At 43.3% G+C, this 23,678-nt stretch overlaps 2 protein-coding genes across 3 annotated transcripts; one reads left to right on the forward strand and one right to left on the reverse strand.

Moving 5' to 3' along the window:
* Positions 1–7,375: 7,375 nt before the first annotated feature.
* On the forward strand, positions 7,376–20,949 carry casq1b (calsequestrin 1b). 2 transcript variants are annotated; one of them, XM_069518533.1, is made up of 12 exons: positions 7,376–7,878; positions 15,910–15,942; positions 17,507–17,600; positions 18,304–18,404; positions 18,489–18,600; positions 18,678–18,751; positions 18,857–18,987; positions 19,141–19,186; positions 19,281–19,335; positions 19,435–19,535; positions 19,689–19,763; positions 20,133–20,949. In XM_069518533.1, exons 1-12 carry the CDS (start codon positions 7,642–7,644, stop codon positions 20,403–20,405), a joined length of 1,332 nt encoding a protein of 443 aa, XP_069374634.1. In that variant the 5' UTR covers positions 7,376–7,641; the 3' UTR covers positions 20,406–20,949. The 2 variants fall into 2 exon arrangements, with proteins under 2 accessions (XP_069374634.1, XP_069374635.1); XM_069518534.1 differs by lacking the exon at positions 15,910–15,942.
* Positions 20,950–21,231: 282 nt separating this feature from the next.
* LOC138406386 (uncharacterized) lies at positions 21,232–23,605 on the reverse strand. The gene is made up of 3 exons (XM_069518535.1): positions 23,452–23,605; positions 22,256–22,454; positions 21,232–22,170 (listed from the first exon to the last, which is right to left on the reverse strand). Exons 1-3 carry the CDS (start codon positions 23,471–23,473, stop codon positions 21,804–21,806), a joined length of 588 nt encoding a protein of 195 aa, XP_069374636.1. The 5' UTR covers positions 23,474–23,605; the 3' UTR covers positions 21,232–21,803.
* Between the last annotated feature and the right edge of the window lie 73 nt (positions 23,606–23,678).

Below are 23,678 nucleotides of genomic sequence, written 5' to 3' on the forward strand. Positions count from 1 at the left end.
ACGAAGGAAGGAAGGATGGCGGGATGACAGAGGAGAAAAGAAGAGAGGGAGAGTCGTGTGAATGTGCTCATTGACAGAGGGATGAGTCGGTGGAAAGAGAAACAATGAAAATGCAGAGTCACTGCAGCTCTTTGCTTTTACTTTTCTCTGCTCGTCTCTCGCCTCAGTCGTCTCATTACATCATATGTTCTGTGTGTCGCTTTTATTTCTGACTGTCATTGTTTCAACGCTGCTGTTTTATTTATATTTTATTATTTTCTGCTCTAACTTATCTGCCTCAGTCCTGAAGTGTTTTGATTCTGTTGAAACCACGTGGAGCAGTTGGTGTGTACTGTATGATACTCAAAATATGTAAATATATTAATATAAAATACATTTATGATTAATCCAAACTACGGCTCAACCCTTCATCCAATCAGAGTACATAGTACTTTAAATAACTTAGGACCAAACATGAACAAACACAAACCAAACAAATGTTGAACAGATGCTTTTATAACAATATGATCACAATATGATATTCCTCTCTCATCTCCCATGATGCATCAGTGCAGAGAGATTCCTGACGTGGCTTCACAGTGAGTGTTAGACTCTATACTATTTCCTGTTTTATTTTGAAACCCCTCTCCTTAGGTGTGCAGTCGCTGACTTGACTTCCTGCCTCAGTGTGATTTGCACCTGTTGATATTGAGTTGATGAGTTTCACCTGAGTCTCCAGCAGCTTCCTGTCTCCTGTCTCTCTGTCTCCTCGTGTCTCTGTCTGTTGGACCAAATGTGAGTCTGTGTATTTATATTTAAATATTCGTTCACTGCACTTATCTGAGTATTTAAAACCCTTTCACCTCAGTGGACCTCAACCAACCTGTGTTCATTTATATATTTAAAAAAACAGATGAATTAACTGGGAAGTTAACACAGAAACAAATGTTATGCAGTAGTTTGTGTGTAAATATATATACATACATGTCACCCTGCTGAGTACCTGTTTATTAAATATATATATTATGAATTGAATTAGATGTATTTTGCTTGTCTGAACCCAGTGACTACATTACCCAGAACCCTCAGCTGCTGAATGTTTGGGTTCTGTTCGGCCTCGAGCAGATGATGAAGCTTTATTTCTTTAAATCCTTTTAAACTCTCAGATTTACGACCTCAAACGATGAGCTCATGTTTCCACCTCTGTACGTTTGTTTATTTCAGATCATGATGTGAACCTCAGACTGCACATGAAGAAGAGCAACAGGACGGACCAACCAAAGTGAAGCCAGAGTGTCTGCATCGCCACCTGCTGGCTGGCTGCAGTATAGCTACACGTTAGTGGATGGGACATGGAACAAAGTAGGTTTTTGTCGTTTTTTTAGCCACTTTCCACACAAGAGTTGAGTTCTGCATTAACTTTGGTTGTAATTAGTTAATTGATATAAAGACAGGTCATGACTGACAGCTGAGACTGACTCGTGATTGGTTGTAACCTCGATACTGTGGCTCCACCCCTCACTGCTGTACAGACTCTAAGTGTTTAGGCTTCATTTCTGGAGACGTGTCCTCTTATAGACATTTCTCACCTTCATACTAACTCATATCTTATATAGCTATATAGCTGTTTTATATATATATATATATTATAATCCTTGCTCAGCATCTCCCCCCCTCCCCCCTCTGTCTTTAACTCCCCATGTCCTCGTCCTTCCACATAATGACACTGACTCTGCAGCAGAAATTAGAGGCTGAGCTCTGATCACAGCAGCACTAAGTGCAGGTCGGCGGCTCGGAGCATGAGGCGTCATTTATAAACACACGGCTCGAAACATCTCCCCCCCCCCCCCCCCCCCCCCCCCCGATACTCCAGGACCCCATTTAACGTTCTCCGCCGTTTTTTCCCACTGTAATTAAATGAATATATCAGAAGCACAATTATTACTGTGAACATTATAAAAATAAAAACAATAGTAATTATTATGCACTTTGAAATTTGCTGTTTAGAATTAGAAAATAAGTGGTAACGGGTTTTAAATGAACACGTAAATGCTCCACAGGCAAATACATAACCTCACGTGACGACACTGTTCAACCTGAAGTTTACAGGTTGTGTTGGAACAATCGCTCCATCGGTTACAAACAGGATTCATTAATGTGTTACCGGTTCATTGATTCATTTCATTCAGGTTCGATATGAAAACGTGTTCAGAGGAAATCAGACCTTTACCGAGGACGAAGTCTTTTATGTTCTTTCAAACTAATAAACCTGAGTCTGACTTAGAGTCAGTGTCCTGAAGGATTCTCTTTCTAATGCTCAATGAAACTGTAGTTTGTGTGTTAAATGTTTTATACACATTAGAGTAAAAACGTAAATAATGACATCGTACTGTAAGTGAAGCTCTTACATGATGTCATCTGATAACTTCGCTGATTGAGCAGAACTGAACACACGTCAGTGATGAGCTGATGTGTCTGGGACTTGAAAACACTTTCGACATGTACAAACCGTAATAATCAATACCGGCTGGAATAACATTCATTTCCTGACATCTTACACATTGAACCACGTGATTATGAATGAAAATAAAAGGTGTGAGTATAAGGACGGAACTTGGATGTGATATGAACAACCTGCCAGATGTGATTATCACCACAACCCGTCCTTCAGTTCACCGTGTGTCAGTGTTGTGTTCATTCTCGTTTCGTTGACAGATGTTGGTGAGTCAACACCCGGATCTTCTCAGGGTGACTCGAGTGTTTTACGTCTTTGTTTGTCCTCCTCCTGGAACAGCCTGCTCCGCATGCGTCTCCGTGCAGACGGTCGTGACTCTTCGCTGCTGCTCGTCAATTACGTTGTGATGAGCGACGGCTGAATTAACCCTTGTACCGTGTCGCAAGATGGATCCATCACTCGTGACGTGTTCTCGGCAGGAAGGCGAGGATCGTTCCGGGGTTTCTCTTTTTGTTATCACCAGGCTGGAAGTCAATCCATAGAATCTTTTACTTTTGAGTTTTTATATCACATCCTCTTAACATGTAAAGATGAAGAGCTTTACACGGAGGCAGTAAAGGTCACATTTGATTATTTCTCCCACTGAACGTCCCCGCGTCCCTCATTTCCCCTGATGTCAGACACGGCTGCATTAAGCCAGGTCGGGGTTAAACATCCGCACGACGATAACTGGTCTCCATTACCAGCAGTTTCTTAATTAGACTGTCCCCACAAGGCCCGTTAGCCAGGGCACAATTACAATTTCCAATTACGGCCTAAAAGGGTCGTCGCATTTAGTGCTGCTCAGAAACCTGCAGAGGGTTGAGATCACAGCTCGTTAACCACAACACAAAACGGCTGATGTGCTTTGTGACTGATGGAAAGATTCAACACGTGCGTGGACGCGGTTTCAGTGCCGTCATCATTTCACCCGGAGACTTATAATAGTTGTAGATGGTTCTTGTCACAGTGACGTGTGCTCGGTGTTCATGTTGGTGGAAAACGTGGCCGATTGGATTTGACGGCGTGTCGGCCGGACCTCGTCACCGTGGCTCCAAAAATGTGATATCCTGTATCGAGGATACTTCAGCTACACGTTTGTACAACAGGAGCAAGTGGAGACGTGTTTCTCTTCTTATATGTTCAATCTATGGACGAGAGACAAGCTTAGTCCATCTGATTAAAGGTTAAAACCCTGAACTCGTCCTCAGACGTGGATATTTTCCCTCCACGTCCTTGATTCACAGACTTAGACACACACACACACACACACACACTACAGCGCGTATACACATCCTACACATGCCAACTGTTCAGAAGCTCGATCGGTCGCTCTGTCAGGTTTTTCGGTTACCTAGCAACATCTCATCCTCCAGTCATCAGCCAACTGTCACAGACGATCTTCATGTGGACGTTTCCTGACGGGGACAGAACGGTCTCAGCGATCAAGTGTATTTCAATCTCTCTCTGTTCTTAATGAATCTTCAATTGTTTCATAGACCAACAATCATTATTCAAATGATGAGCATCACAGAGAGGGCAACACTCAGTAAATGTACTGTGGTATTTGTTTCTGACGAGATCACAGCCGCTGCACACTTCATCACGATGCCTTTCCCTTGTCTTGTCATTTTTATATATATATATAATATTAAAATGTCCCTGTTAACTTTGGCTGAACAGTTTTAAATGTCAGCGTGTTTATAACAAGTTGCAAACAGATTGTAAATGAAAGAATAACTCCAGTGTTGCTGCAGTGTTCACCTCACTGGATCTCTGTTGCTGCAGATGTTCGTGTGGTCACGTTTCTCAATTGGACGTTTTTCTTTCAGGACCTCCACAGAGAGGACGAGGAGCTGAAGCACATCAGCTTCCACGTGTTTGACGTCCATCAGAAGAAGGTGGGAATCAACATTGTTATAGTTTCTCTAAAAAATTAACACGTTAAGAACCTTTCACCTGCTAATGACACACAATAATCAGTTGTGTGTGTGTGTGTGTGAGAATATAATGTCCCTCTGTGGTTAAATGGACACAAGTACTACATCACCAGTACTTGTATTGTGGTTTGTGTTTATTTGTTTGATTCTTATTGAACTTTTATGTGTCAGTGCAGGAGCGTGTGCATATGGACCGTAGGTGGGGACAGAGAGGGAGTGTACACCAGGGCCAGACTGGTCTTAGTGGGAGGTGAGTGTCTGTGTGTGTGTGTGTCTGTCTGTGTGTGTGTCTTGTGTCACGCTGTTTGCCTGCAGGATACCTTTTACTTTTTGCGTTCTGTCTTTATGAAGTGTGTGATCTGTCCTGACCTGCATTCAATGAAGAATATTGAATCTAACTGTCAACGTCATGCAGTTTTCGCACATCGATAAATGTCGTCTATCACATAAAGAAAGTCTGATACATTTACAGTTGAATGTGTATTTTCAACATCTGCCTGTTTGCTTCACTCTGTTGTGGGGATTCTAGCAGCTTGGCCCGTTCATCACGAGGGGTAATTACCCTGCACTTATTAAAAACAATTACAGACTAATCACCGGTCACACCGGCACATTTCCCTGTTTTCTCCTCCTTTATTTCATTTCTCCTTTTCCCTCCTGCGTCATCGCTTTTATTTAATAAATTCCCTCTCGTCTCAGTCCTTCACTTCCTTTCTCCTAATTTATCTCTTTTCCCATCACACCTTGCACCTCTCCACACTTCCCCGAGTGCTTCTCCTGTGATGGAGACTTTAGATCTCATTAACACCCAGACTCAGGCGTCACATTCTCACCCCTCGGCAGCGGAGGAGCGAGGCTCTGAGGCCTTTCATCGCCCTGCGGAGATGTGATTTTAAAACTGCTTCCAGAACTAATAGAGTCTGTGCTGTGACACCAACCTCTGAATGAAGCAGCTGATAAATAGAGACTCGTCTGGAAGAGCAGAGAGCAACACCTTTCTTTTCATCCTCTGCAAGAAAAATGAAACTGCAACAACAGGAACTGATGGACTCGACTCACTTTTATTTCAATTAAACGCCTCGTGCGTGTGAGTGTGTGTGCGTGTGTGCGCATGTGTTTGAGTCAACCTTCCAGTTGCCGTAGCAACAACCTCGGCACAAGCCGGGCGGATGCTTGTTTCTTGCTCGAGTCGGTTTGAGGAGAGGGTGACGGAGCGATGAGATGGACTTGTAATTAGAGTGAGGGTCATTAGTGCCACTGCCAGAGGGGGGCGCTGTTTGCCTCAGAGGAGCAACAGTTGGGCAGTGACTTGGTCACACACACATCTACACACACATCTACACACACAGATTCAGACGTATTGTTTGAATTGATTCGGTGAAAACTTCGGTGTCAGCGGTTGCTATGGTGATGGGAAATGTGGTCCCCCCTGGTTGTCTCCGTCTCCGTCGACAGATGTTAGCATCTGTCTGTCGGCTGGTTTCTATGATGGCTGTTTGAACCTGTCACATCCTGCTGCTGCATCGTCACTGAGATGAACACACTGGCCTAACCCCCCCCCCCCCCCCATGATGCCCCTCACCCCTGCCCTCACGCTGCCCGTCCCCGTTGGCAGGGGTGAGGCCTGATCACGTTACACTCTGTTATTAATAGTCTCCCTCTCTCCTTCATTGTCGACCGATCGCTGAAATGATTTCACTCCTCTGCTTCCATCTTTCTCTCTCATCCCATGTTTCCTTTCTCCACTCGGATCGGCTCTTTCAAAATAAAATCCACATGCATGTGTTTCCTGGAGAAGCGCACAGATGTATGTGTAAAATAAGACAATGGATTCGAGTCTCGAGCATAAAATTAAGGCTCTGAACGAGGCTCTAATTAGAAAGTGTACAACAACACAGTTGAATTTTTTTTTTCTACACGCTTGTGTCATGTGACAAGTGAACCATTTCCATGACAACCAAATATATTTCCTTCACTGATCATGAGACGTGACTGAAACCAACATTTTTCCTTTGTTGAATAACTATTAACCTTAGAACTGATGCTCAAGTTTGAGATGTTAATTGTTTTTCAAGTCTTATTTCTGGAGCACAGCAGAGTTCTGAAGTTACGAGAATATGGTCTCAGTATCATGAATATCTCATATCAAGAATCAAGTTGTAATTTAAGTTCGTAACGAGATTAAAGAAAACTGTCAAGGCCCGTTTAATATTACGACTTTTTTCATTGTAATAAACTTTATTTTATTTTGGGATATCACAACCGTATTCTGGTGAAATCATGACTTTTTCATAAAATTAAACTTTATTCCTATAAAATTATGACTTTATTTTCCTCTTTAAATGTCCCTACTACTCGTGACACTGCTATAAAGTGAACATTTTAGAATTTACTGCAGTTCATATTATATAATATTAAACAATATTGGAGGAATAAATCAAAGTAGAACTCACTCTTGTTATATAATTATTACTAAGTGTGACTTTCTGTGATCCTGTACATTCATGTGGATGTAAATTAAAATTAGTTTTTCATGCATTTTGAATTTGAGCTTTGCGTAGCCTCATCATCGGTGCTTACAGGACACGCTGCGTGCACGGACGCCATCTTGTCCGCAGCGTTTGTTTCGCTCAGGCCTTATTTTTAGCAAGAGACCGGCTCCTCTGCAAAACTTAATATGGGAATGGCATCCTGGAGCTCTTCTTTCCTCCGGCTCTCGTCCGTACATCCGTCCATACCGTCAGTCCACCAAGACCCTGAGCTGGTATCTGCAGCTCCACCAAGACACAACCGCTGTCCCCGTTCATGTCCACTGCATCAAACAGCTGTGACCCGAGCGGGACTCCTCCCACGTTACCACCCATTTGCTGTTTTTCGGAGCCCCCTCCTCTCAGGGTGCGCTCTGCTTTTTTGGCAACCCCTGCAGCGTGGCTCCTGGACGAGCGGGATCGGTGTCTCGTGTCCCCAGAAACCCCCCCCCCCACTCTTTCTGTGGGCGGTGGCGTCAGCATAAACCACGTGTGGCTCTTTTAAAAGACGGGGGTCACCGTCAGACCTGCTCTTCTCTAGCCGGTGGGGTCAGGAAGAGGTTCCTAACTGTCCTGTGTTGACACCAGTGTTAGGGACGACGTAAAAACTCAGGTGTGTTTTTTTTTTCACCTCCCACCCCACGTCAACGGTAACGGCTCTGAGAAGAGGCATTCTTGTGACCACCAGGTGACGATCGCCATGAAGTGGGGCTGGGTGTTTCTGGGGGTCTTCCTCTCTTTGGGGGCCCTGTCGTGGGGCGACAAAGGCTTGGAGATCCCCGAGTACGATGGCAAAGACCGCGTCCATGCCCTCAGCTCCAAGAACTACAAGTCCATCATGAAGAAGTACGACGTGATGGTGATCTACTACCACAAAAACGTGGACGGGAACCGCAGCGCCATGAAGCAGTTTCAGATAGAGGAGCTGGCATTGGAGGTGGGTCTCGCACCAAAGCATGACACTGGATGGATCTGTTGCCTTTGTGGGGTCATAGTGGGAAGCAGGACAGGAAGGGGATTTGGCTCCTGTTGGGGTTTCCTGGATGCAGACGTGGCTTTTGCTGTTAGGGGTTCAGGTGAGGAGGAGTACAGCTGTCGCAGCGGAGGCAAAGAGAGCAGGTGCAGTGAGGGGTTCCTGGACGTTTATGGGTGATCCTGCAAAAGTGTGGCTGGATAGATGAGTGAGGGCACCTCTGGGGAACAAGCATCTACGTACAAGTCATTTGAAGACTCTGGTCTTTGGTGTTAAGGTGGAGGTGATGTGTTTATGAACGAGGAGGCGTGAGCAGAAGACTCTCGATTAGCTTCGTCACTGTAACTTCAGTCGTCACACGTCTTAAAACACTGATCAGAGACGACGCGGACTCAACAGAACATTTTCAGATGGTCCATTCACATCAGTGTTGTACTTGTAAAGCTACTTTGAGACGTGAATGTCGCCTTCATCATCTTTTGATAGTTGAGTCTCGTGAACGTCTTCGTCCTCTCTGTATACGCCCCCGTCTTCGTCTACGTGCACCTGAGCTGATTTCATTCTCGTATGGACTCACTTGGACGTTTCACTGGCAGGAGAAGTTCCAGAAAGTGTTCTCACATGCAGCAGTTCTGGAATATTTCAGAGAAATATCTCGAGTTTAGTTCCTGACTGAAAGCAGCTGCTCTGTTGATTTAGTCACCAGATGAGATGCGTGATCATTCAAAGCTCGATTTAATCAACATTTAGTTTCTGGTAGGTCTGAAAATCAAAAAATCAATATTTCTCCTCCAAAAGCTGAGGTGCCTTTGAGCCAGGCACTTTCTCTTAGTCTGCTCCAGTCAACAGATGCACTGTGCGTTTTCTGGAGTCTCTGTTAAACCTGCAGGACTCGGACCTGCAGGCAGCTCCACGTCCTGTCAGTCCCTCAGTGTCTTCTTACAGAGTGGAGCTGACACAAGCCGGCGTAAGTCACCTCTGTAAATAGCCCAGCAAAGCGCCGCCTGCTTAGCAAGAGGCTAACGGGAGGGAGGCTGAGTTCAGGGGCCGAGTCTCACCTCAGATCCGACACACTGCTCTGCCCCCCCCCCCCCCCAACCACGAGAGCAGGCGAAGCCCTAAACCATCATTTACACACACAAGTCATTGGATCTGATCAATTTCCTGTCGGCGCAGCCAAGTTGAGCTTCTTGGCCTGAGAGAGCGATGCTTCCTGGAGCAGATCCACCGCTCCACTCTCACTTTTCTCACCCACTTCCTGCCAGTTGTGGCCGTCCAGCCAATCAGGAGGGAGCACCGGAGGTGTTCAGAGGGGGGACGCTTAAAATAGCTGGTCATTACCACCTCTGAATCAGGAGCATGAATTATTAAAGTGCAGCGCTCAGGGAATAAAAGCTTAACTGCCTTTGTTCAACAGCTTTTTTATTTTTCGATCCAAATGTTCCAGATTAATATAAAATATCCATAATTGCATTTTATAGCATTTTCTTGAAGATTTCAATAATTCTGGTATTGATGATAAAACACTAATTCTATCAAATTCAAACTGAGTTGCACAGAATTGTGTTGCGATCGAGCCCAATGTGAGTTTGTGACATTATTAAAATCTGCATTAACAAGCAGGTTAAAGTGTGATAAGCTCACGTGCTTCAGCTGTCGTGTATCCTGACAGTTTAGGTTAAAATGATCAGTTTAAAATGCAGACGTGACACAAATCCTGTCAGGCGTTCAAACATGTTACCCTGTCGCTCTTAAAATATGTCCCACAATGCAACCTTTGACCCCCGGCTGGTTCCTCTTAGTCCGTGAAAAATAATCCAGCGTACCGTCAACAGCTGTGACCAAAAATACTCAAAGATTTTTATCTTTATCACACTTGATTTATGCTCAACTGTTCTGCTGAGTTTTAATTAGTCATTTTATGATAAAGACACGAGGTCAAAGGTCACGATTGACGGCGGGACCACGTGTCGTCCATGTTTATTTACAGTTAATGGCTTGTGCGTGCAGGCAGGGAGCACATGTGGTCAAATCAGGCAGAAGATAAGACGTTTGTGAAGTGATGGTGTTCACAGTGAAGGGTTTCCAGAGTTCTGTCTGCGCAACGTGACGACAGCGATCTGTGTTAATGAAGTGGAGGGAAGTTCAGGACGAGGCGGACGTGATGGTTTGCGTGAGTTGGCCTAGAAGAAAAAAAAGAAAAGGATATCAGGTGTCAGATATGAAGAAGCAAGAAGTCTGAGGTTTCACTAGATAAACACAGTACGGGCATCACCTTTGAAATCTCCTCAGCGCTTTCTGTTTGACCTCTGACCTTTAACAAACTGTAAATGCTCTCGCTCATCAATCAGCGCACGGCTCGGATTGCAGCAGTCTTTACTCACCACACTCTTCCATCAACACACACACACACACACACACAGTGTTGCTATGTCACCCTGTGTAACATCCAGTAAACTGAGCAGAGCCACACTGTGTTCAACCTTTGCTCAATATCACAATACACACAATAAGCTTACACAGCTTTTACCTCATTTTATGAAGGTTAAGCAAAGATGTACAAGTGTTTATATCTCAACGTGTATGGATGGATATTAAGGTATAGGTAGGAGCTCTATGTGCTATAACAAGTCACATACACAATGAAGCTGAACTAAATTAAATCTGTTTTCTAACTGAGTGATTTACCGTTCAAATACCACGACCAAATGTATTTCAATGGTTTGTTTTCAAATGAAGGTAGAGTTGAATAAAGACAGCAGGAGCGTTTCAACATCGAACCAGATCCAACCTCCCTCTTCATTCCAATATTAAAACAATGATTTAGTTGGTTCATATCGTCCGTGTGATGCTGAACTGATCCAAATTAACTGCAACTTCAACCAAACCTCGTGTAAATGCTTCGTCCTGCAGAGTCTCAAGTTCTGCAACTCTAGATTTCAGAAACTGCATTAAAGAGACTTTAAACGGTAAAATAAGCTGAATTCATTGATCTATACGTTGCTATAAGACTCCTGCAGAGAAACGTGAGCGTCCGTTAAAGAGTGTAAGAGAGGAGCTGATGGAGAGCGAGAGCAGCTCTGCTCTGATTTATCCCCCAGTTTAAATAGAATCCTCTCAATAACAGAGAAAGGTGACAGAGGCGGTCGCGAGGTGTGTCAACACGTGTCTCTCAGCAAAACTTCACGGTTTGAGAATCTTCTCTAATCTCCGTCCGGCTGCTCGGAGGCCTGGGAGAAGGTCAGAGACTGTTGCCGTGGTTACCAATATCGAGACATGTCGGCGCCATCCTGGTTTTTCACCGACAATAACAAAAGTCCAATATTTATTAAACACGTAAATAAAATAAAATGACCCCCCCCCCCCTCCTCAAGATTTCCAGGAAATTAGTTGAATAGTTTTTAGTAACAAACGAACAGAGGTGAAAATATAACTGAAGCAGCTCTGGATAATTAACATTTAGTGACTCTGATGTCAAACTGTGTGGGAGCCACGTCGTTCGCAGAGCTCCTCTTACCTTTCCTCCTCCGTCCCCCAATTAAGGGTGTGAACGAGGTTCTAAATTAAGACCCAATTTGTCCCATGTGATGTCATTAGCCGTGACAGGAGTTAGATGAAGTGTCCTCGCTGTTCCTCCGCGATGATGAAGACGATGACGACGTGTCCTCGGAGCTGATGGGGGGGAACATGTTTGTTTGCGTTCCGCCTCGTCCACTTTCTTCCAAGTCAAAACCCACCTGTTGTTTGTGGAGGATTAATAATGGAAGCTTCTGGTTTCAGGGGTCTCAGCTGTTGTTGAAGCTTTAGGTGTGTGAAATGCTCCATTTGATAGTGTTGAATTGTCCCAAATATAACTTCACCTTTGCTTTGCCTTTTAAAATGAGAAGAGCTCATTAATGACTGTGCATCTCTGCGGTGACTAATGTAGAAGAGCTTTGTGTACACAGTGAAATATGAATCCATTGACACACAAATGTGCAGTAGATGCAGAACTCAGATTATTTTAATACATGAAATAGGAATAAAATGTCAAAGTGATTTCAGGGCGTAAATTTAGATCCAATTTCCACAAAGACCCTGAGTGGTTCAATATGAGCTGAGGCGGCAGTCTGCAGACTCTACAGCTCAGCGAGGGAGCTGTCAGCATCTCCCGTCCAAAATAGTTCCCGCGGTGCATGACCGAGAGCTCGCATGCTGCTTCTGTCATGCTAAATTTACCGTCGCCGCCCGCCCGCCCGTCCCCTCAGCTCCACGCCCCCCCAACGCTGACTGACTGTCTTCTGCAGCAGGAGGAGGGAGTGGGGGGGTTTCATTAGATTAAATAACCCGGAGACGAATAGATGAGTTAAAATAATTATTACGATTTCACCGGATTTTCTGTCGCTATAGGAAATAAAACACGGATAACAGACTGTTGTACTTAACTTTTAAGTTTGCTTCATGTCCCATCTGCTTACATGGAGGGGGGGGGGGGGGGCGATCCAGACATTTTGGCTTCACTTTAAGGAAGCTGTCATATCCTCCATCTTTAAATGCGATCAACGCTACAGACCCTGGAACTAAAATGATTCAACCCGTCATCAAATTTGATATTTACACTTGTTCTTGCTGTAAAATGTCAGAATGTTTATTTGTGATTGTGCACAGCTGCTAACCGATGTTTATCAACACGTTATTCATGTTAACCCTTCAGACGTACACATCGTTGTTTCTGTTATATCCAAAAACTCAACCTGTTTGTAAACGAAGCTCTGGCGTCTCGTCACTCAGCACCTTGAGCACCGGCCTCTTTCAGGAGCAGGAGGACCCAGAGTTCACCGGCTGAGACGTGTCGGTGATGTGACTTATTTCTGTCAAAGTGACTCATTCACAGATGGTCCCAGACTCTTCTGCCCTCGCAAGTCGCTGCAGCCAATCAGCTCCTGCGCCTGTGAGAGCTCTAAAAGCTTCTCCATACATTTCACACATGTCCCATGAGACCAAACAGAAAATAATAAACTCCAAGTGAAAGGAATCAGAGGAGGAGATTTCTCTTAGGTTCACTTTATTTCTAAAATCAGGCGTTTGTAGATCTGAGATGAAACTGGTGCAAACTGTGCAGTTACAGCAGCCGGGGGCGAGTCAGGGTTGTCAGTGCTCGTGTGTATGAATCTTTCATGACCACCCCGGCGCAGTGTTATGTAACAGCCCTGTGTAGAACGTCCTGATGTGTTACAGCAGCCATTACTAATTTACCGTTTGGCTGACGGGGAAACGTTGGCACAACTTCTACTTTTGCTCAGATCCCAGGACACTCGCTCACGCAGGAAACCTTTTCATCTCCCCTCCTTTTACAGATTCAGCAATTTCTTGGGAATGTTTGAGAAGAATGTGAGATTATTGTTATCGTGAGATTAGACGAAGAGGAGAAAGTGATGTCGTGGCTATTGTGATGTCATCGTGGTTGAAGAGGGGCGAGGCTGTGTGCAGAGAAGGAAACCTGGTGGTGTTGAAAGGATCAATAAAACAATGAAGACGTGATGAGGAGTGGACTCTTGAAATGTGCCATCAATTACCAGCTGATTAGAAAAAGAAGCTTCCTGATTGAGCCTCTGCTGAGCTTCGTTTACTTCCTCTTCCTGTGCGGTGAGTTCACAGTGAGAGTAGAAATCCTGCAGATTACTGCCGCCGACACCGTGATGAAAAGGTTCAGAGCGCTTCCTGCTTTCCAAACACGCTGAGCTCCGGCTAATGAAGTGAAATGAGAGGGTTTGAAACCCAGATTGTGGCTGTGAAGCACGTGTGAATGGATTCTCCGCAAATTACTGTGATTTACTCTCCTGCTTTTTCATTTGTTTCATTGACTGAGAGGTTTTTAATATCTGAACTGTGCAGCAAGAAAAGAAAAGAGCCAATTGTTTGTGATGAGAATGAAAGTGTCTCGAAATGATTCCCTGTGACACAGCGTGGGTACGATCATGACCCCCGGAGAGGGAATCATTCTGTCAACGGTGCAATCAAATGCAAACAGATACGACCTCGTCTACGCGACCTTTGTTTTACGAAATATCTCCGTCCACGTGAAAACATGACTACAAAAGCTCAAAACAGCAAACAGGCCAATCTACGATCGGTGAAATATCAGAGAACGATGTTTGAAGAGTGAAGCTGAACTGAGATCAGTGAAAAACACTGAGAAGTTATTAAAACCAGAGTTTATCTCCAGTATTCAGCAGGAAACTTTAAAACATGAAGAATTCAGTTTGGTGGATTTGTTACAGCAGCAGCTCTTCTGGGTCAGGAAGCTGAGGATCATGGGTAATATGCAGCGTTCAGTAGAGTTCCAGTTCAACAGATAAACTCTGTTTCATCTTTACATAAAAAACACTTAACGCCTCTTTTCCACACAGTTTCGCTTCTTGTTCATAATTACGTTTCATATACACAGACTCCGCCCCCTAGTGTTCAACCCTCGGAAATGAATTTCTTTACTCACAGAGACGACGCTGCAGCCACTACAGTGTTGAACTATATCAATTATATTATCTATATATCTGTTGACATCTACAAATCAATGAATAAAATCTAACACTGACCTCTCCCACATTTGTTTAGGTGGAACAAGTTTATATTTAATAATCAACAATGTGAAACAAAGCTTATAAAAGCTAATCAGCTCTTAAGCTAACTGAAAGTGCTTAAGGTATGTAACACTGCATTTAACGTGTTCAACGTACATGGAGGCGTATTTGGAACTGGAAAACAGCAAAGGGGAGGAGTTTCGCAGAGACACGCATACAGAGCTCAGACACGGAGCCCAACAGAACGATGTCCCCCCGTGGCTGCAGAGGGCGCTGTTGCTAATAGAAGTTACACTGATTGAAAACAAATCAGAGACCGATGGTCTGAGATCGTTTTAGACAAACGTGTTGTGTCATTAGCAATAACTTCAGTCAACAACCAACAGGCTCCGTGTTGTTCGTTAACCAGCATGGATCAGTGCTCAGCAAGTATTTCAGCGTCTAGATTACAAGAAATACGAGCCCTGCGCTGCGCTGCCAACCTGCCCCCCCCTCCCCCGGCTCGTCAGTCGATGCCAAGTGCAGCGAGGACCCAGAGCACGTTTCTGACAACTCACCGTGGCCCTCTGCCCTCGCCTTGCGTCACCTGATGAGCCCACGGTGACTGGGCGTCGGGAGATGGAGCCAAGCGGCCTCATCGCTGACCTCTCACTTGGCTCTGCGCGGCCGGATGTTAACGAGGGAACGGAATGATGAGGGTGAATGGGCGTCAGGGGGCCGAGTTAGGATTCACAAAATATCCAGAGGATGGGAGAGAAAATGAGGGAGAGCAGGAAGCAGAAAGCAGAGGTTGTTTTTCAGTGAAAACCGATGAGCGTGGCTGACAGACATGATGGATGTCAGTTAAGTGTCAGGTGTCTGCTGCCATTCATCAGCCCTGACTCCTCCACACCCATTTCTATATGTGACGGATCTCAGGCCTCTGTTCTGCTCCTCAACAGGCTTCTTACACGACCTTATATAGCTGCTCCTGCTTCTCTTCCACCTCGTCTGCAAAAAGCCCGAAACTTCTCCTCTTATAAATACCCCGCTCGTGCTAATATGGCCGAGTTCTGTGCTGACGGGAGATAGCGTGGGAAAAACATGCTAATCAGGAAAATACTGAAAAAGAAAAGTTATGTTATTTACTTACCAACATACAGATATTGTGAAATCATCCTCCATGTTAGTGGAGGCAACATGGACCAAACTAAAAAGTTAATACTTGTCCCACTGATGTTTCTGATAAGTTTCATTAGTGTCGGCTTCATCCCCCGATCACTACTACGCAGACTCTGGCTCTAAATGTCATAATCGGTGCAAGCTGGAAGCGTTCGGCTTTGATTAAACACAGACCACATGATTGTGTGTGTGTGTTCGTGTGTGTGTCCCGCTTGTTGTGAACCTGTGGCTGTGACTTTTGTGCTTTGCCCTAAAGCGTTACCTCTTCTTTCAGTTGATCACGAGACAAGCAGCAAATATCTTTCAGGTATGTCACGGTCTCTCTGTGTCTGTGCGGCTCGGCTCCTGATCCCTGTTCGGCTGCTGATTGTTTCTCGTCCAGTCCTGGACGGCAGTTTAGTTCAAAAATGACACGAGGCATCAAACACACGTGTGAAGGCTAAACTGCTCTCAGAGTCCAGCAGCAGCAGCTTGGGCTGTGAACGCTTGACGTCTTATTTGTGATTGAAGGGTGAACTGTTGGACAAATTCATCCATTCATAGACGAATTAAAACCATGAAAAAACAAGGGTCACGTCACCCAAATCCAGAAATTGGACCATAAAGGGGCCACAAGGGGCCACGGGGCCCCTGACCTGGCCCCTGGATTCACCCCTGACCAGATAATATGACGTCTTGATTTGTTGACATGTTTTTAGTCTCTGAAACTCGAAACCAATGTGGAACAATTTAATTAGAATTACATTCCACTCCAAAAATAGCCCCAATGAAGAACTAGAACAGCACCACAGTAAACACACACTCATAAATATCAGTCCGCTAAATATGGCCGATATTTTTCATCTAGATCCGTAAATTATTCCCTTGGAAAGTGTCCTCACAGTGAAAACGAAAAAATATCTCTAAGGTCTGTTTAGTTTGTTTGACGTTTTATTTCGAAGCTAGAGCCAGTTCACTTCCTCCTGAGCTCAGGCTAGTTTAGCTTAGCATAAAAACTGGAAACACTGGGACGCTCACGAATAAACACACTGTCTTTGTATAACAACACTTTTCTGTGTTTTACGTGCTGCAGCTTTATAAAATGAGATTTCATAGTACTGCCCTTTTTTCTGATTTGGGTGAAGTTGAAGTAAGAGAAGGTGAAAGTTTTCCCATGACCATGAGGAAGCTAAACTCTGCAGACCACCAGAATGGATGTTGTTGAAGCACGTCCTCCATCTCACTGCACAAAGCTCTCTGTGCGGCTGCTTTCAGGCATTTGGCTGCTCCTGAATGTCGTCCACTTTGCAAGGCTGCTTCGCGCTGCTGCTGCATCTGTGTGCAAAGGCCTGAAGGTGCTGAACTGAGCGACCACGCAACAACACAAAGAAGAACTCGACATAAAAGCGTTACTGTGTATTTGTACATACAACCATGAGAGATGTTTAGACAGTATGTTTACAGTACGTGTAGATATCTATGTGCATGTGTGCAGCGGCTGAATGTTTCCAGAGGGTGAGCCTCCCTCCTCTCCACCACACCTGTCGCAGCGTCTCTTCGCCGCCACATATTTGGCTCAAGTTCTGCCCCTCTTGTTCTTCTGGTGTCTGGAGACCCCGCTGTCCACGCTCCCCTCATGCCGGCTTACGAGGGCTGTCGATTGTTGGCTTCGGTTTCACTCCGATTTAGAAAGTGCAAGGCAGCAATCCAAAGCTTTTGCTTTTAAGGCCTTGGACGTGAGATGAAATGCCAAGTGTTTACTTGTGTACATGAAACTTTTTACTGGAGTTCTGAGATTAGGGAATCAGACGACTGCACATGAGTCAGATGCAGAATCAGCACTCGTGTGAAACTCAATAGAACTTTCTCTCCGGGTGTGTTTCTCTGTGCAGCTCGCAGCCCAAGTCCTGGACGATCTGGACGATGAGGACATTGGATTCGGCCTGGTGGACGAAAAGAAGGACTCTGCTGTGGCCAAGAAGTTGGGTAAGACCGCTGCTCACTGTCGAAGACAAAGAAAAACAACTTTAGCTCAGTTTCAATCACCTCTTCCCTTTAAAATGTTTCAGATCAAGTGATGAACAAATCATTTTGCTTCTTTGTCCCAGTTATCAGACATCTCAATCGTCCCCAGTTACATGATCATCATTGTAAATTAGGCTTTTTCAACTTGTTGATGATATTTTATTTTATTTGTGTGTTTGTTAAACTTAATTTTGAATTCACACCTTTTCCAGTGATTCTCAATAACTGTAAATATGGGATTCAAACTCGAGACATGAGGCGTAATGGATTCACATATGAAACAGTGCTGCCCCCAAGTGTTCACCAAACATATTTCAGCTTCTTTTGTATAAACCTGTGTGTGTGTGTGTATGTGTGTGTGTGTGTGCATAGAATGCAACATTACTTCATATATTAATAAACTAATTAGACACATTTATAATAATAACTATAATGTTTTCAATTTACACCTGTACATGTTATTTTTGATTTAAATATTTTGTTGATCAAATTCTATTTCATTAAAGTTACTTCACACACATCATGAGTTATAATATATATATATATATATATATATATATATATATAATGTATATTGTGTGGAAGAGTCTTTGTTATAATGGTGGAGTGACTGTTTGACTGCTTAAAGAAATGTAAAGATCAGGAAACACTCTTCTCTCCCCAGGCCTGGACGAGGTGGAGAGCATCTACATCTTTGCCGACAACGAGATAATCGAGTACGACGGCGAGTTGGCCTCAGACACGCTGGTTGAGTTCATCTATGATGTAAGAGATCTGTGGTCATTCCAGTTTTAACACAGGATAGATGCAGTGTTGTTGGCACACCTGTATAAATATCCACTCATTCAGGTGATTGAAGAACCAGTGGAGATCATCGACAACGAGCGCGAGCTGAAGGGCTTCCACAACATCGATGAGGTCATCAAGCTGGTCGGCTACTTCAAGAGCGAGAAATCTCCTCGTAGGTTGAAGTTGACGAGCTTCAGATAATTTACAATAAATATTTCCTTCAATAATATTTTCCTCTGTCTTTTCTAGACTACATCGAGTACGATGATGCTGCTGAGGAGTTCCACCCCTTCGTCAAATTCTTCGCCACATTTGACCCCAAGGTTTGAACCGTTTGACTATTTTCAATTTCAAAGGAGAGCGATAGAACAAAAAAAAGTTCAAAATAATTTTCTGTTTGGTTCTCCTCTAAATTCACATGATTTCAGATCGCCAAGAAGCTGAAGCTGAAGATGAACGAAGTGGATTTCTACGAGCCGTTCATGGAGGACTCCGTCACCATTCCGGGAAAACCCTACATCGAGTCCGAGCTCGTGGAATACATCGAGCAGCACGACAGGTGTGTGGCACAAAAATAATTATACATCATGTTGAAATAACAAACATAACTAGACATCATGTTAACTTACATGATCTAAGACCAATCAGCTACGGCCTCATTCTGCATAAACATAAGATCAGGATCTAAATCTGAAATGTTTTGACGCTTCAGGCCCACACTGAGGAAGCTCGAGCCTCACAGCATGTACGAGATCTGGGTAAGAGACGAATCTGTAATCAGAGAGATTAAACAGCAGCTGATCTAAAGACATATGTCACATCGGTGCCTTGTCCCCTTGTCTCTGTTTACAGGAGGACGACATTAACGGAGAGCACATTGTTGCCTTTGCTGAGGAGGATGATCCTGGTTAATTGATATATATCATATAATATTCGTTGCTCTTTGTTTATAGTTATAGCTCTGCACCCCCCACCCCCCGTACCTGACCTTTGACCTTTTCTCTAGATGGTTTTGAATTCCTGGAAATCCTGAAGGAGGTGGCACGTGAGAACACCGACAACCCAAACCTCAGCATCATCTGGATCGATCCCGACAACTTCCCCTTGGTATGAAGACCCCCCCCCCCCCCCACATAACCATTATATATATTATATACTGTTATATTATATTTTATCCAAAATGATCAGTGTAACATATAAAACCTGCTGGAATGGAATCAGAATAAATCATATTATATGATGTGATATCTCTGTTTTCAGCTGGTGCCGTACTGGGAGAAGACTTTCCGTATCGACCTCTCTGCTCCTCAGATTGGTGTGGTCGATGTTGAGGATGTAAGCAAACTCTGTCTGTCCATCCGTCCATCCGTCCATCCGTCCATCAAACTTTGGTTTTAGCTAAAGTCAAAACATAATTTTTTGTGTTGCAGACATGTTTACAGTGCTTAACTTAGCATGCTAACCAGCTAGCCCTGTCCTGTCCCGTCTTGCAATACCACGTTGTAGCTCAGAGGGCGATAGTGAGACATTGTAGCATCCTGCCTGCTCTCACGAACCCCGCCTCTCCCGTGTTAGCTCATGGGACGTGGTGCAAACTTAAGAGTCACGTACATGTTCTGGAATGCTGCCCCCTATGTGTTTGGAGTATAAATCCGAATCCATGAATTCTGTCCTTCTGTGACTTAGTAAATTTGTCCTCGACAGGCCGACAGCGTGTGGCTGGAGATGGACGACCAGGATGACATGCCCACGTCTGACGAGCTGGAGCAGTGGGTCGAGGATGTTCTGTCTGGAAAGATTGACCCAGACGATGATGATGAAGATGAAGATGATGATGATGACGATGATGATGACGATGATGATGATGATGATGACGATGATGATGACGATGATGATGATGACGATGATGATGATGATGATGACGATGATGATGATGATGACGACGACGACGACGACGATGATGATGATGATGAATAAATATTTACTACCATCGTTTACTTCATTATAATTTAGCCATGTTTTGTAACATCTTGCAGCGAACACACTGTGTCTGTTTGCCTCCTGTGCGGTTTCCTACGAGGGACACGTTTCATGACCCTCTGGGAAACTTTCACTATCATTTAGCGAAGGAGATCTTCAGAGAGGCGGAGGGTTCGATTCCCTGCTGACCAACAGCTCTGAGGTTCGCCGTGAGGCTCACACAGGCTAACTCCCCCGACTTTTTCTACCTACTGTCACAGGGTTTCCCCCTTTCTCATTTCCTCCACGTTACTGTAATCCTGTTTCCTTGACATGTTTTCTACCTGATGACGAGAAGAAACAAACACGCTCTTGTACTGTTTTTAAAAAGAGGAAACCTGAACTCACCGGACATTCTCAAAATGATCGCAATCCTGGAAACCATCAAAGTACCGGATAATAAAATAATACAATTCAAATTGTTTCTGCTCTCATATTAAAAATGAAAAAGAAAATATTTTCAAACCGATGCTGTTTGTTGTTTATAAAATATACAACGATGCGTGTGTGTGTGTGTGTTCTTGTTTTTGTTAACTCTGTGGGACCTTAACCAGGAAAAACACTGACCTCGTCAGGAGCAGCAACCTTATGGGGACCAACTATCACTGAGGTCCTAGTTTTGGTTTGGTTGTTCATAATGTACTGTCATTATACTGGATACTTGTGTATATATGTATGTAAATATATATATATATATACACACAAGTATGCAGTATAATAGCTAAATAGAATAATCATGGACAGGAAAATATTACTCATTTGTTCCTCAAGAAAAAAATAACAATCAACATGCTGAGTATTTTTATTACACATTATACAAAGAAAACATTAGCGCTGTAGCAGTTTATTAAAATTCTACATGAAAATACAATCATGAACAAAGAGGAACGGATATTTAAATCTGCACTGATCTATGGACACGAGGAGTCGTTGCATGTTAATATATTATATAACAACAATTTATTAACAAGGTTCAAATGAAGAAGACAGGGATCGTTCACAATGGTTTATGGGATGTATATGATTATTTATATGATATTCAGGTCCAGATTGGGTTCAGTCACGTCGGCTGAGCTATAAACTAGATTTAGACGTCAAATAAAGTAAAAGAAAAAAAGAAAGTGGAGGGTACTCAAATTATAAAATAAATATAAAGTTCTTTTCTTGTTTCAATAAGGTAAAGAGCTTTTGAAAAAATCTTCTTAAAATTTTTTATATATAACTAAATTTCAGTTTTCCTCTTTGTTCACTACCATCATGTGCTGTCATGATTCACTACTGTAAAGATGCGAAAAGCTTTGAGTGAGTCGATGTATTTACCAGCCCCTGGTCCTGAGCTGTCCACCGCTCTTTGACTCAGATCTCTTTGAGCTGATTAAGATCTGCTCTGATTTTTCTCTGACTGTCACGTGTGATGCACTTACTCTTAGTTCTCTCGAGCTTTTCGTTTCCCTCATAATGGACAGGGAGGCACCGTTTTCTAACCATACTACAGGCCACTATCACGTGTCTTACATGTCTCTTTACAGTCAATTTCCTTTTGCTAAAGATCTTGACTTCATACACCGGCATGGTCTCCTTGCTGCTGCACAAGTTACCATCTTTGTTACTCTTCACACGCAGGCCTGATGGACTGCAGATCTGCTCAACGTCATTCCTGCTACTGGCCAGGAGGAAGGACTGTATCCGTGCTCTGTTCAAGAGCTTATTGTCTTCTAAATATCTGCAAAATGAGATCAATATGTTACTGCGTATAATTCACATTGATTAAATCCAGTTGCTGTAATCTATAAAATAATTTAATTCACCTTGTCCACGCTTTTGTATCACGCAAGTCAAAGTTTTTGTGAATGATGTGATTTTTCATGAAGTTTTGGTCATTCTTTAATGTGATGTTCTTCTGACAGGGCTCCTTGTAGCGACGGCGCTCCAGCGTGAGGTTGCTGGTGGACTCCGCTTGGACGACAGTGAAGATGAGACCGGTCAGGAGAATGATGTTCATTTTGACTAGAGAGAGAGAGAAAGATTATCACAGAGGGGTTTTTAACAGAATAATGTGCAGTTTCAAACACAATATTAATTCAGTTGTAAATTGTATTCGTCAGTGCAGCTCGTGGCAGGACTCAAATCTACAGCAACCAAAACACAAGTGATCAAATACAATCGTATTAGGGCCAAGTTGAAAAAGACAAATTCAGAGGTTTCAAGAAAAAAGACCTTAAGTTTGAATTCAACCAAAAAGTCATGATATTTCCAGAAAATGTTTTTGTTTCACTCCTGGATCAAACATCACTCGAGCCTAAATTTCAACTTTCTTCTCTCCAATTTTCTTCCCTTTAAGATTCTTTCTCCGTCATAATGAACCATAACTAATATTCAAATATTTTCTCTCAAAATTGTGCATGAAATATTGTCACTGATATTAGTATGACCAAAATGAGTTTTATTTCTTTATACAGTGTATTAAACTGTTTACTAACTAATTTATTAAATTACTCTTGAGGTTGAATTTACTTTGAAAAGTACAATACTTTGGATTTTAATGTGAGTCACAACTTTCAAGGTACAGTTTAGTGACATCTAGTGGTGAAGTGTCATGTTGCGGATGAACCCCCCTCTCCTTCCAAACATGAAGAAGAACCTGTGGCAGCTTCAGTCGTCATAAAAACTCAAAAGGTTTTAGTTTGTCCAGTCTGGACTAATGTAAAAAACATGACAGCCTCTGTAGAGAGGGTCCCCTCCGTGTAAATATAAAGTCTTTAAATATAAAGTATTTATATATAAAGTATTTCAATATAAAGCGTCTTTTCTGGGGTAAAGAAAACTACAATTCATACAATTTAGATGAAACGAACTAGTGAAAACATCATGAGGATTATTCTACATTTAATTTCTGCCAATGGATCCTCTCACCTGAATCTTACTCACTGGAGCGTTAAATAAATAGAGTCAAGTAAATGAGAGGGTGAAGATGTAAATTTAAAGTGGAGAGATTTTTTCTCACCTTTCTCTGCAGCTGAGTTCATCTGGACAGGATCAACCTCATCTGATCGTTCCTCTTTATAAACCTCTTGGCGACCACTCGTTTTACCACAGAGCAAAGAGTTTGACAACCAATGCAGATGCAGCAAAGTTGCTTCTTACCCTATATGTCTGTAGTCAGTGTGCAGATGCAGACATGAGGTCAGTGTGTACGTGCAGACTTATATGGTTTGTGTGAGGCCACAAGTT

The sequence above is a fragment of the Paralichthys olivaceus genome, chromosome 22, assembly GCF_024713975.1.
Source record: "Paralichthys olivaceus isolate ysfri-2021 chromosome 22, ASM2471397v2, whole genome shotgun sequence".
NCBI classification, from domain to species: domain Eukaryota; kingdom Metazoa; phylum Chordata; class Actinopteri; order Pleuronectiformes; family Paralichthyidae; genus Paralichthys; species Paralichthys olivaceus.

Coding starts and splice junctions, on each gene's coding strand:
- casq1b (XM_069518533.1), top strand. CDS start 7,642: ATGAAGTGGGGCTGGGTGTTTCTGGGGGTCTTCCTCTCTTTGGGGGCC. Junction 17,601..18,303: donor TGCTGTGGCCAAGAAGTTGG/GTAAGACCGCTG, acceptor TTCTCTCCCCAG/GCCTGGACGAGGTGGAGAGC. Junction 19,536..19,688: donor ATCCCGACAACTTCCCCTTG/GTATGAAGACCC, acceptor CTCTGTTTTCAG/CTGGTGCCGTACTGGGAGAA.
- LOC138406386 (XM_069518535.1), bottom strand. CDS start 23,473: ATGAACTCAGCTGCAGAGAAAG. Junction 22,455..23,451: donor GAACTCAGCTGCAGAGAAAG/GTGAGAAAAAAT, acceptor CTCTCTCTCTAG/TCAAAATGAACATCATTCTC. Junction 22,171..22,255: donor GATACAAAAGCGTGGACAAG/GTGAATTAAATT, acceptor CTCATTTTGCAG/ATATTTAGAAGACAATAAGC.